The 12,646-nt window shown below is 44.0% G+C and overlaps 2 protein-coding genes across 11 annotated transcripts in view; one reads left to right on the top strand and one right to left on the bottom strand.

The window, feature by feature from the left end:
* The window catches only part of JADE1 (jade family PHD finger 1), a 206,857-nt gene extending 195,045 nt beyond the window's left edge, over nt 1–11,812 (top strand). For all 7 annotated transcript variants that reach the window (XM_074378656.1, XM_074378651.1, XM_010952558.3 and 4 more), the window contains 2 exons: nt 4,471–4,588; nt 7,998–11,812. In XM_074378656.1, the coding sequence (XP_074234757.1) occupies nt 4,471–4,588; nt 7,998–8,908 (1,029 nt within the window). In that variant the 3' untranslated portion in view covers nt 8,909–11,812. The remainder of the gene's footprint in view (nt 1–4,470; nt 4,589–7,997) is intronic.
* Nucleotides 7,457–12,646, bottom strand: part of SCLT1 (sodium channel and clathrin linker 1) — a 164,438-nt gene continuing 159,248 nt past the window's right edge. Inside the window, exons 22-24 of one of the 4 annotated variants that reach the window (XM_074378665.1) lie at nt 12,189–12,472; nt 11,888–11,992; nt 7,457–8,227 (exon numbers count right to left, since the gene is read on the bottom strand). The gene's annotated coding sequence lies outside the window, so the exon portion shown is untranslated. Of the gene's footprint in view, nt 8,228–11,887; nt 12,473–12,646 lie in introns of all 4 variants that reach the window. The other 3 variants (XM_074378664.1, XM_074378666.1, XM_074378667.1) reach the window with 3 other exon arrangements.

Below are 12,646 nucleotides of genomic sequence, written 5' to 3'. Positions count from 1 at the left end.
AGGAGCCCCTGGTCGTTCTCGACACGTTATCACACTACTGGACTGCCCAGTGTAGTGGCTGGTGGCACTTCTTCCTCCAGCTGTTGCTGCTTTGTGCCTCCCCCACCCTCCAGTTCCTTTGGAGTCCCTGTCTGGACCGCCCTTCCTGCTGCAGGAATAAATAGGAGTGGGCTGTCTTTTCCCCAGGGCCTCCTGCTCCTTGTAGGTAGTTTCTGACTGAGGCTCGCTAATTGGGGATGCGTTGTAGAGCACCTTCTGCAACTCCCCGGGCTGCCGACAGCCGGCTCCAGTTAAAATCATTAGTGCGTGGGAGATGGGGCTGAGGCCTCCAGCCCGAGCAGCCTGGGCTGAAAGGCACCCAAGCGGCCGAAACAGTTAGGGCATCTCCCCCAAACACGAACTTATCAGCGGAGTGAGTCACCTGCTTGGAAAAGACTCTGACTCAGGATTTGAAGCGAGAGTAGGGAAAGAATAGGGATACAAGGAAGAAGTATTGAACCAAAAGATCCAGATCTTACAGAGACCTGCAGGCTGTTAGATGGCACAGCAGTGAGAGGGTTTGTAAGGGTCCCTTAGGAGAGACCCTTTTAGTACCTGGCTGAGTGCAGGCTTCTTGAGATGCCCCTCCCGGGCACCTGGTTAAGAGTCTGGATTCAGGTGGAGGTGGGCGTGGGCGGGGGTGTGTGTGTGAGGCTCTTGTGCTCCCGTGTCCCCCGCCCCCGTGGTGAGCGTAAAGAAGACCTCGCCTTGACCACATGTAAGTGGCCTTTTCTGTTAAAGAGATGAGAAAGGGATCAGAAGGATAAACTGGAATCCTGGCGAGAAGCCATTATCCCTCCCAGCCAGACAACTGCTGTACGTGGGGTGCGCGGGCTTTGGAGTCAGAGAGTCCTCAGGAGGGAGGACGAGAAGTCTGATGTTTGGACTGTGTTTGTCTCACAATCACCACAAAATAAAAGTGTAGAAAATGCTTGTGGTGTACTAACTCTTTTCTGTATTTAAGTTACTCAGATTAACACACACTTATTATTAAATTCGGAACATTCTTTTTGGAGTCATCGCTGTTGCTTTTTAAGTAGAATGATGCCAATAATGTATGAGAGACAGGGAATAAATCAGGATTTGTGTGTGTGGCATTACTTTATTATAAAGAGCCTGAGAAATTTTAGGGCATACAGTATCAGTTTAAAGTGGGCTTATTATAATGAAAAATATTTTCTAAAATTTACCGTGAGGCATGTGGTGGAGGATTTTAAAAGTGTAAATCTTGGCTGTGCCCGAGTTGCACAGTTACTTGTAATAATAAGTGTATGAGGCCAAGGGCTCATCAGGGCAGGGGTGACAACAAGAACAAATCATTAAGTACTACTTTGTTTCTCGAGTAAGGTAGAGTTCTGCCTAATGCACACAATAGCAGTTCCTAGCAGATTAAGCGTGGGACTAGGATCGAGGCATGCGGTCACTGCGAAACTGACAAGTGAGTAACCTTCATTAGAAATGCAAGCAACTCATGAGTGATGATGGTAGTTGCTCTTTCCTGCAGATAAACACCTTGGGGCATTTTGCACACCTGGGCTCCAGTTGTGGACCAGAAAGTTAGCTGACAGGGATGGATTCAGGAGGGTTTGAGAGCCTGAAGACCTGATTGCCAGTAGGTGGCGGGCACCATGTCAAGTTCCCAAGTTCCCAAGGCTGCCACTCCACTCTGGAGGGATTCCTTTCCCCTAAAAATTGTCTCCTAAAGGATGCAGTTAATGTGAGTTCAGCAAACGATACTTGCTCAGATAAAAACATGTTACCTCTGCACGTCTTCCTGGGTATCGAAAGGGGCCAGGTCCTGGGGGTACCATCTTACTCAACAGTCAGTGGAATGGTCACCTTTGAAAGTCTGATGGAGGCTGCAGTTGTCCCTGAACAAGAAGCAGGTTAAGCTTTAGTGTTGCAAGTAGTGTTTGGGATTCAAGAAAACCCCTTAAGACTCATGGTTGGGATCCTGAGGGCAGTGGTTCTCAGTGTATGGTCCCCAACTAACAGAAATGCAAGTTTTTGAATCCTACTTCTGATTCCCAAAACTCTGGGCTTGGGGGCCAGCATTCTGTGTTTTAGGGCTCCCACAGGTTTCTGTGTGAGAACCACTGCTTTTGGGGAGAGGCTGACAAGTGCAGTTGAGAGCAGGTTTTGGGTACAACCTTACTGGCAACTGAGAGAAGATGGAGCAGGGGAGGAGGTTAGGTCAGCAGTGTACGGGAAGGGTCACGTGGAGTGTATTTTGAGATACAGGGGCTGCTGATGGAAATTGCTCCCTGAGGGCTGTTTTGTGCATCACAGAGGTAAGGAGTAGGGCACTGGCTATGCTAAATGTGGTCAGCCAGGCATGGGTTATAGTTAGATGTCTCTCATCTAAGATCATGGGGAGTGGAAGTGGGATTTCCTGTTAGCAACCAGGGTGGAAATCTTTACTGGGGGAAGTGGTTGATGACACCAAAATTAGATTTGAATAATATACAAAGTCCAGGTTCTCTGACTTCCCTATTTTCTATTTCCATCAACAGTTTTGAGAGAAATGATTACAATAACCTTGTCCACTCCTAGGATGTCGGAGAATTTGTTTCTGTTTATTTCCAGAAGTTTGATTCCCTGTCTTAATGTAACAATTGTTCTGATTTTGTTTTCCAAAAGTTCTGAATCTGTGATGAGGATCTAGGTTCAGCCCCCTCCTCTTTTTGAGCTTCTATTCAATCCCCCCCTACCCAAACCTGGGTGGAAGAACAGTAAGTACTAAAGAGAATAGTCTGTTAGCCACCTCCATCCCCAAACTGGTCAGAATTCTTATAAAGGACACCTACTTCCTGGCCTGGGGGGTGAGGCTGTTGGAGAAAGAATGTGCTTTAACCAGGGTGAATGACAAAGCAATATTTACTTTGACACAGGAAGAATGATTTTCTTTTCAATAACTTTAAGATCATTTTTATTTTCACCCAGAAGTGTTAGGCAGAAAGGCCCTAAACGAACTGATTCATTTAGGGTCAGGAGAAGCCTGGCTGCAGCGCCTGCTTTAGGCCAGGAAATGACACCACAGTGTGTAAAAATGCAAATGTGAAGACCAGCCGACCTGTTCCTCTTAAAGCCTCTTGCACTCCTGCAAAGAAGGCTGCCTGGAACACAACTTGGGGGCAGGCAGTTAGAATTGTTAGAGTTCTTTAGGGGCGGTGCCTGTACATAAGTCCAGACGCAGGGCTGTGTTTATGGCTTGTCGCCACCCTCACTGCTAAAGATAAGGTTAGTGGCCTTTGAACTGCTTCCATTTCAAGGTGGCAGGGGCAGGGATTGCCCAAGCCTTAGAGTGTAGGCATCATGCCTTTGCTGTTGGCGCTGACGGGGATACCTCGTCACTTTTCCAGTCTTGCCACTGAGCTTACTGGGGAGTCTTGTCCACATCCTCCTGAAGAAAGGTTGCATTGTGTATCTGATGTGTATTTGCCATTTGTGTTTTCAGGCCCATGTAATCTGGTTTGGTTCACCAGTAGGTTTTGGGACTGAGGGATTGAAGGGGGTTTATTGACTAAGTCACTAAATTTTGATTCTGTATTGACTGATCACAGGTGGCTTTAAAAATGGGAAACAAATTTAAGTGTTGATTAGTTAGAATTGGTTAATGAGGATATGCATGCAGTTCCCCAGTGGTTGCACATCACATGCAAAGTGTAGCTCCGAGTGCTGGGGTCTCGCCAGTTACCGACAATTAGGAAGAGGGCAGGATCAGTTTTTCATGTGGTGATACAGAGAGCTGGCTTTGAGATGTTGACACAGCACATCAATAGCAAAGCAAGAAGGATGTTCCGTAGGTGTTCACACTCTAGGAACACATTATGGTTACCTGTGAGTTCCAAGGTATTTCTGAGAGTTCAGTGTTCACTTGACGAAAGAAGTCTACTTGGATTCTTGGTGACCACTTTGTCTTCTAGTGAGCCCTGTGCAGGGATCATTTTGTTGGGGGTGGGGGACTGCTCCCTCGGATGGCCCTTCACCCTGTGCTTACTTAGTTCCATCTTCAGAAGATGTTTGATAAAGTGTGGCAGAGGTGGCTTCTGAAATGTTCTGAAGCCTTTAACAACAGAATTCATGGGGAGGAGATACTGAGAGGTGACAAGCAGCATCCTTTGGGACGAGGTTGCAAGTCTGGTGCGTCTTTGCCAGGATGAGCAGAGGGCCGGGTGTGGTGCAGGAGACAGGACTTCCTCCCACAGTCTCTCCTGTGCCGCGGCTGCCCACCTTGAGGGATATATGCAGAATACTTGTTAGCATCCCCAGAGGAAGTGAGAGATTAGATAAAACGTTTAAAGTATATTTTTATTTTAAAAGTCAGTCAAGGACCTAGTAAGGACAAATTTTTCTCAGGTAAAGAAAAAAAGCACCAAACTACTGTTATACTGTTTTGCTTACTTAGAATCTTTATTCTCTACGTTCTAGGTTCGGAACCTCACTTACATGGTGACCCGCAGGGAAAAGATTAAACGATCTGTGTGCAAAGTCCAGGAACAGATATTCAATCTTTACACTAAGCTTTTGGAGCAAGAAAGAGTTTCAGGTATGCATTAAGCCCTGGTAGGTCAAACAATAGGGCAGGGGTTTGTAAGCCTTAATGCTTTGTTAAGGAAGAAAATGCTAGTTTCTTTAATTTTCTTTATATCCTACGAAGAATCAAAGCAGCACAGGTTTTCATCACTGAAGAAAATCTTTAGGCATTTGAGGCATCACGGTGTTGGGGAGAGGGCTGTGAATTTGGCCTCATGGGTCGAATCCTGTATTCTTAACTTACAGGCCAAACACAAGCAAGTCTTAAGTTTTCTGAGTCTCCCCCATTCCCTCATATGTAACGGGAGGACGGTATGTATGGCTCCCTCCTGGGAACTACTATGAGACTCAAATGAAAGAGTAACTTACTTTTTGCAAAGCACTTGGTAAATGTAAAGGGTCACAGGATCACCTAAAGAGATTTATAGGTTATCTAGCCTTTGGATCTACCTGTAACGTGCAGTAAATGTATCTGAAGGCTGTGTACTTAAGACACATAGCCATGTTTAGGTAACACTCACAGTGGACTTTTTTTGGTGTAGCTGGAATTTTGAATATTTTGGAGATTCAGCACAAAGTATGTATTTATTTAGAGCCGTCTATTCTGCATTGCTCTGGCGAAGGGAAAAGGAAAACTAAGATAGGGACTTCCTCTCCTGGAGAACACTTCAGTGACTTTGAGATCAAGGGCACTGTTGGGCCTGTTGTTTAACCTCGCTGGGACTTGTGATCTGATAAAGAGGCTTAGTCCAGAATCCCAGCCTCTGAAGTGCCTTTCCACACTAATGGTCTGTGATCAGAAGCCCCGGAATGCAGGCATAAGTTACAAGGAGTGTGGAGCAGGTAGAACCACGACTCGCGAGTGGGCAGGTCTCAGGTGAGCGAGTTAGTGTCTGCTGCCCTTGAAGTTAGAGCTGTGGCACCTGCACTGCTGGCCTGGTGGGGACTCAGCCAGCTCACTCCTTCCTCCTCCTGCTTTTGTGGCTTTTTTGTCTCCATAGATTATTTTACAACAAAGAAGTTGTTATAACCTAATTGTTGGAATCTGAATTCCGGTTTACCTAACACAAACCAGATATATGTGATTAGAGGTAAACTGGTCAGCCGAACACAGAGAAAAAAGCCTAGGGAGTTTTAAATGATATTCTTGAAGTGTTACATCGTTTTGATAGCATTAACTTAGTAGCATTAATAATAATATTATCCCAGATATTTCCTTCCCAAGAGTAAATATTTTCCAGATGTATCAGTCTTATATCATCAACCAGACTTTAGAGTTTAATTGTAAAACTTTTAAAATAAATTTTTCTAAGTAGGGTATCCTAGGTAAAAGCAGTTTGACTCAGATTCTTTCACGTGAACTTCTGTCCCTTCATTGTTCCCCCCGGAATGCAAATAAGCGGGACCCGTTTTCTCCCTGTACTTGTGTCCTCCTATGAGGGCCCAGCTGGAGGTGGCCTCCAGCAGCAGAGGCCGGGCTGCTGCTCAGTGTCCAGGATCATTCATTCCGCTGGTGCCTGTGGAGCTTCATCATTACAGACCTGTGATTCTTGTTAGAAGTCGTTCTGTAACGAGTGATTACCTATAGAAATAAGCTGTAAAGAGCATTTTCGTCTGATTTCATTTATGAGTCATTTTTCATTTTTATTGTCGGGAGCTTTTTGTTTGTTTGCAGTTTTTGCATTTCATGGCTGAGTTTTTAGGTTGTGTAAGTGAGAGTCTTAGCACGGTTAGGAAGTGTTTTGTGTAACAGAGCTAATGCGATCTATGTTCAGCAGTCCTGCTGCTATTCCAGGACGAAGGGGTCTTCCCTGCCGTGAACCATACCAGGTATGATGGGTTGAAAACAATGGTAATCTTGTGAACTCCGACAGGGAATGAAGTGACAGCCCCCTAGGATGTCTTCTCTTCCAGTTCTAGACTTTCAGTTGTGTTCTTATTCATTTGTGCCTCACCCTGACCTGCCTTGTAATTGCGCTAGAGGATTCCAGGTGAGGCAGAGCAGATGGCCATGACTTACACTGGGACAAGGGTCCAAGGTTTAAACTGTCATGATTCTGAGAATGGGCAGGGCCGTTCTGCTGGATGAGTGGCCTCAGTGGAGACAGTGTTCATGTGAGTCATGAATCAGAGGCTCTTTGGAGACATGGGTCCCAGTCAAGGAGATAGAAATCAGAGTTCAGGAAATGTCAGTCCCTTATCTCTTTTCCCACAGTAGGTGACTGAGTAAAAGAACTAGAAGCGTGGTGTGAAGGCCGACCCTATGTTTGATTTTTAAGGAGGCAGGCAATCCCGAGCCAGCACCTGTAAACCCCCTCCCCGCACTCAGGACGGCTTTAGGTGGAGAGTCACTAGCTCTCTGCCGCCTACGTGCAGTGTCCTGTCCTCCCAGCCCTGGTTCTCAACACGGGCACCTGCCTGCCTGCCTGCACTCTGGGGCAGAGCCTTGTTTTCCTGTGGTTCATTCCTCATGGGAGACAGAAAATGTGAACACTGCTCTTTGTGGATGCCCTAGAGGCTCCTGCAGGAACGTGGTCCCTCTGATGAACTCCAGTGTGTTATGAGTTTACCCAGTGTGTTTCAGACTGAGGGTTACGATTTATTAGCAGGTTGTGAGCTGAGTTCAGCAGGTCACCATCAGTATTAAAACAAGGGAAACAACAGACAATGTCAGCGTGCATAGCAGGTGATGGCCAATATGACTGCATGAAAAGTGAACTTTCACTGGGTGTTACACTGTGAAATTTAGTTCTTACTATGATTTGCATGTTTGAAAGACATCAATTTAACTTATGTTGGATAACAGTTCAGTTTAATTTCATAAATGGGTTTTACATATAACAGTAAACATTTGTTAAAAACATTTACTCCATGTCAAGAATGATTTTAAACACCCTTCCTTTATTCATTTCACAATTTACATGTGTTTATCCTCCTCACAGCCCTGTGAGGGTGTAGATACTTTGGAAAAGGAAACTTAGAAGCCCCAGTCCCCGCCCTCGTGGTTGTGGCGCTCCTAGCATGTAGGTGAGGCAGGAGACCGTAGCGCACGGCAGGTGCTGTCCTGTGACTGGGGGGAGGGTGGAGGCAGCTTCTTGACCATGGATGGATTCTGCAGTGAATCCCAGTTGAAAATCAGATCACTTATTCTGCTTGACCAGGAAATGTATTCCTTGAAAAGGTGGTGTTTTGTAAAAAATTACATGAACTTCTTCAGCTGTTAAGTATGTAGACTGAATGCAGATTCTCAAGGCAGGTAATATCTTTATTATAAAAACCAAATTTTTTAAACTGGTGGTTGTATGCTGTACTGTTGGGTGGGAAGTTTGCATTAGTGGGGCCATGCTGAAGACCTAGAATTTCATTCCTCTGGCTCTGCTGCTGCTGTAATTTTTCTTTATTTGTGGTTTATATGTTCATAGGTGTGCCTTCTTCTTCCTGCTCCTCCTCCTCACTGGAAAACATGCTTTTGTTTAACAGTCCTTCTGTGGGCCCTGATGCTCCCAAGATAGAGGACTTGAAGTGGCATTCTGCATTCTTCAGGAAGCAGATGGGTACCTCCTTGGTTCACTCGCTGAAAAAGCCCCATAAGCGAGACCCACTGCAGAACAGCACCGCGAGTGAAGGCAAAAGCCTGCTCAAGCAGCCAGACCTGTGTGGTAGAAGGGAGGGGACGGTGGGCACAGAGAGCTTTCTGAGTTTTGAAAAGACCTTTGCAGAAGCACGTCTCATGTCAGCACAACAGAAAAACGGTGTGGTGATGCCAGACCACGGGAACAGAAGAGACCACCGTTTTCATTGTGATCCTAGTAAGGGAGACTTAAAGGACAGACCTTTTAAACAGAGTCACAAGCCTCTCAGGTCCACAGACGTGTCCCAGAGGCATCTGGACAGCACAAGAGCTGCCACCTCCCCTGGAGGGGGGCCGTCAGCACCCGGCACAAGGAAGGAGATGGTGCCCAAGTGTAACGGCTCCCTAATCAAAGTAAACTATAACCAGACTGCAGTCAAAGTGCCTACAACACCTGCCAGCCCAGTGAAAAACTGGGGAGGATTCCGGATTCCAAAGAAGGGGGAACGGCAGCAGCAGGGAGACGCCCAGGAGGGGGCCTGCCACCAGCACTCAGACTACCCCTATTTGGGCTTAGGCCGAGTTCCAGCCAAGGAAAGGGCGAAAAGCAAATTGAAATCTGACAGTGAGAATGACGGGTATGTCCCTGACGTAGAAATGAGTGACTCAGAGAGTGAGGCATCAGAAAAGAAATGCATACATGCCAGCAGCACTATCAGCAGGAGGACAGACATTATCAGGAGAAGCATTTTGGCCTCTTAATGAAGCAGAGCTGTTGTGGGAGCACTGCCGGCTTGTCACCAAGTAGACGAGAGCTCTGACACGGGGCACGAGCAGAGACCTCTCTCTCCTGAGCTACACAAACACATTTACTTACAATTCAGATTGAATTTTTTTTCAGAGTCATTTATAAATCATTGTGAGAAGTGTGTGTTATCTGCAACTTGTTGAGGAAACACAAGAGTAGATTGTAACCATAAGACACTGCTAAAACTAGAGGCTGAATTAAACACTAAAATGAGAATTAATTGAAATAAGTTTCTATAGAGGGCAAGGCTTAAATAAGCCTCATGAGCTTTTACTGCCCTCTGTATTCTTCCCAAAGCACAAACTTGGTGACCTGAATATATGGAATCAGATATGATTCTTGAGAAACCCTCACGTACCATTTAATAGCCCATAAAACTTATTTTCTAGGACTGTGTTGGATCTCAAAATCACATTTATACTTTGGCCCACAAGGCTGTTTTTGTTGCATCATAGTATACAGGCAGTAGCTCGGAAGCTTCAGGAACTCTAGGGAATTCATGTGTAAATAGAGACGGGGAAGAGAACATTTTAAGAAAGGTCATTACTGGAAGATCTGAAGGGACAGGGTAGAGCTGCTGGGGCTCGGAGGTTTAGGGCAAATGTAAGCAAGGTCCTGCTGCCGGAAGCCCTTGAACGTGTCGTGCACGTGGGGCTGGTGGAGAGTGAGGCCGTGAGAAAGGGCCACTGAGGCCTCGTGGTCACCAGTCCTCTCAAGGCCTTCCTCCTCCCTAACCACTGCCTTCGGGCCAGCTTGGGATTTCCCTGGCCATCCAGCTTCCAACAACACAATGGCTATTCAAGTTCAAGCCATGAACTTCCAGACTCTGGTGACTCATACTTCCCAGAGCCAACCACTAGTGCATATGTCGGGGAATCCGGCCTTCCAACATGGATGGATTCCTTAAGAAAAAGGAAAAAAATGAAAAACAAAAAAGGGATAAAAAGCAAAATAGGTTATATTTTAAAAACAATGGAAAGGCAATAAGTTGCGATAACCTCTTACCATTGACCAAGGTTACACAGGAAAGAGACTGAAGTGTAATAGGTTTCCTGGAGTCAGAGTTCTAAGCTCTAATTCGTAACTTGGACTTTCTGATTGCAAATGGCAATAACTAGTAAGTTATCAGCAATAATAAAGTTAGCATTAAATTTGAGTACCATGTTCTGTTTCTGCACTCACTGCAGTGCATTATGTATTAAGACAGTGGATAGTGTTAAGGTCCTGTTTAATTTTCTTTGGAATTCTATGTAGTTGTGACTCAAACTTAAGAGAAGGAAAGTTTAAGTAGCAATGAGATTTAGACATATGGGCACTTGGAACAAGCCCAACTTTCCCTAAATTAGCCCTTAGTTTGTTAGTATCAGTATTCAGATTCCTGATTCATTTACACATCTGTTTCCATGTGGCAGGGACATTCTGATACTTAATAAATAGTGCTTGAGTTCTGTAGTTAACTTCCAAGTCTTCCAGATGATTGTCAACAATGAAAATGGCTTACTGAATTCCATCTTGCTATGCAAGTTTTATCAGATGATCAAATAGTAGATCTGATACATCCCCATTGTATGTATGACATGTTCAAACCAAGTCTTAACTTTTCGAATACATTTTAAGCTAATTCAGGGGAGGGGAAAGAATGACCCAGGTTTTTAGATTGACTATTTTTGAGCTATGGGGCTCATTTTGAAAGATTGTTGTCTAGATAAACTGTCGCTGTAGATATTAGAAGTTTCTTATGAATCCAAGTTGTACATTCACTCACAGCAGAATTGGAAAATCAAATTTTTTGCATATGAGCAAAAACCTTTTGCTGAATACAGAAGGTGGACTCTATCTACAGTTATCTTTTGACTACAGCAACAGCCCTGGATGACAGCAGAATATATAGAGGGATAATTTGTCAAGCCATAGAAAGAAAATCTAAATTAATTCTAGTAAGTATATGACCTCTCACCATTATAAGAGGTACCAGATTCATTTGCACTATTAGGAATGCTAGTTGTGTGCAAAAATAATGCCTTACCTGTTTTTTCCCCACATTTAGGTTGAAAAGCTTTCAAACGTTCCAAGTTATGCTGAACCAAAAAACAAAACAAAACAAAACAAAAAAATAAAAAAAACCCACACAAAAACAAAACACACAAAAATAAAAAGCCCACACTTTCTATTCCTGCTTTGAAATGCAAATGGTACAGAGCACGGTTTCTCTGACAGTGTAATGATAGCTTTGTAAGTTAAGTTAGTTTCATGTCCTGCTGGGAACTCTGTATGAGGTGGCCATGAGCGCAACCAGCCCAACCTGCCCACCTGCACTCTGAGTATGGAACCATTTGCTCTTTTCTTCTTTTTCTTTTCTTTTTTTTCCAAAGCTTTATCTTTCCTTGTGCATCCTGACCAAGAAATATCTTTGATTATGATCAGTGTATTATGTCAAAATGTAGGCTAGTTAAACTTTTGTAAAGTTGCCTGGAATGTCATTTGTTAGGTTATAAACACAAAATCTAAATGAAGGGTTTTATGTGTTGTGTACAAATCTTAATTATTTTGAAATGGACAAATTTGTCATTACATTTGTAACCTTGTACAGAGGATTTTTCACTATGTGCCTAGCTTGGTGTCCATTCAGCTAAAATTGAAAAAAAAGGTGCATGAAGAGTTAAAAATCAGAATTAAACAAAGTATATGTAGAGATGACTATTTTATATTACATGGCCCAATCCTGTATTTATTTCTACCCCCTTTTTGAAAGTATTTATAAAACTAGTTGAGGACAGCTGTATTTTTTGTTGAACTATTTAGTAGAATTTGTGCCTTTTTGTCTGTATGTGAATAAATGCTGTACATTTTGCAGTACATTTTAAAGTGTCTTGAAATCTGCTTTTGCTGACTATTTAGATGTATATGACTTAGCTGTACACGTATATGCTTACACGACGGCAGCTCCTGTCGACTGTCTCAGCTGAATGAGAACATAAGACCGAGGAAGAGCACACGTCCTCTGGACTGCTTTCCAGCTCAACTCTGATGGTGAGACCCTGACAAATGATAATGGTTTGATTTTAGTGTTCCCCACCTGAAGTTCTTTCCAGAATACAATTTTAGATCTGAAAACAACCAGTTGAAACAATTTAGACTTCAAGGTTGGAGAGATGGGGTTTGAAGGCTGAACTATAGTTTACCAGCCGAGTGACCTTTCCCAAGTCCCCTAGCCTTTAGCAGCCTTAGTCTTACCTTTTGTAAAGAGGATGACATCCACTGACTCCCTGGGGTTGCTGGGGTTTTTTGAAGCAAGCTCACAGAGCATCTAGCATAAAGCTGTAGTAGGCATTTAGTAAGCGGTAGGCTATTTGTGATTAGGAACAGGACATTAATTTTCCAACATAACGTTGACCGATGAGCCCTCTGATGCAAAAAATGTTATTCCTGAGTGACAAGGTGATTGTACTTAATAAGGTTCTCAAAAACAATCTTTCAAAGAGCAGTTTCATTAAATGCATTCCTTTGATCACAGAATTCTGAAACATTAGGGCAAAGAAGAGAGATCTTCATTTTTACAAAGAAGACATATCCAAGATCACAGCATAAGGCACTGGCAGAACTGGGTCAAGGCCCTAGTTCTAATTTCTAGTTTGGTGTTCTCCCTGCTTGAAACAGTATTTACTCAACCACTACATGCAGACATTAGCATA

This window comes from Camelus bactrianus, chromosome 2 (assembly GCF_048773025.1).
Source record: "Camelus bactrianus isolate YW-2024 breed Bactrian camel chromosome 2, ASM4877302v1, whole genome shotgun sequence".
NCBI classification, from domain to species: domain Eukaryota; kingdom Metazoa; phylum Chordata; class Mammalia; order Artiodactyla; family Camelidae; genus Camelus; species Camelus bactrianus.
Note: the sequence above shows the minus strand (reverse complement) of the source record. Positions and strands in the feature narration are given on the sequence as shown.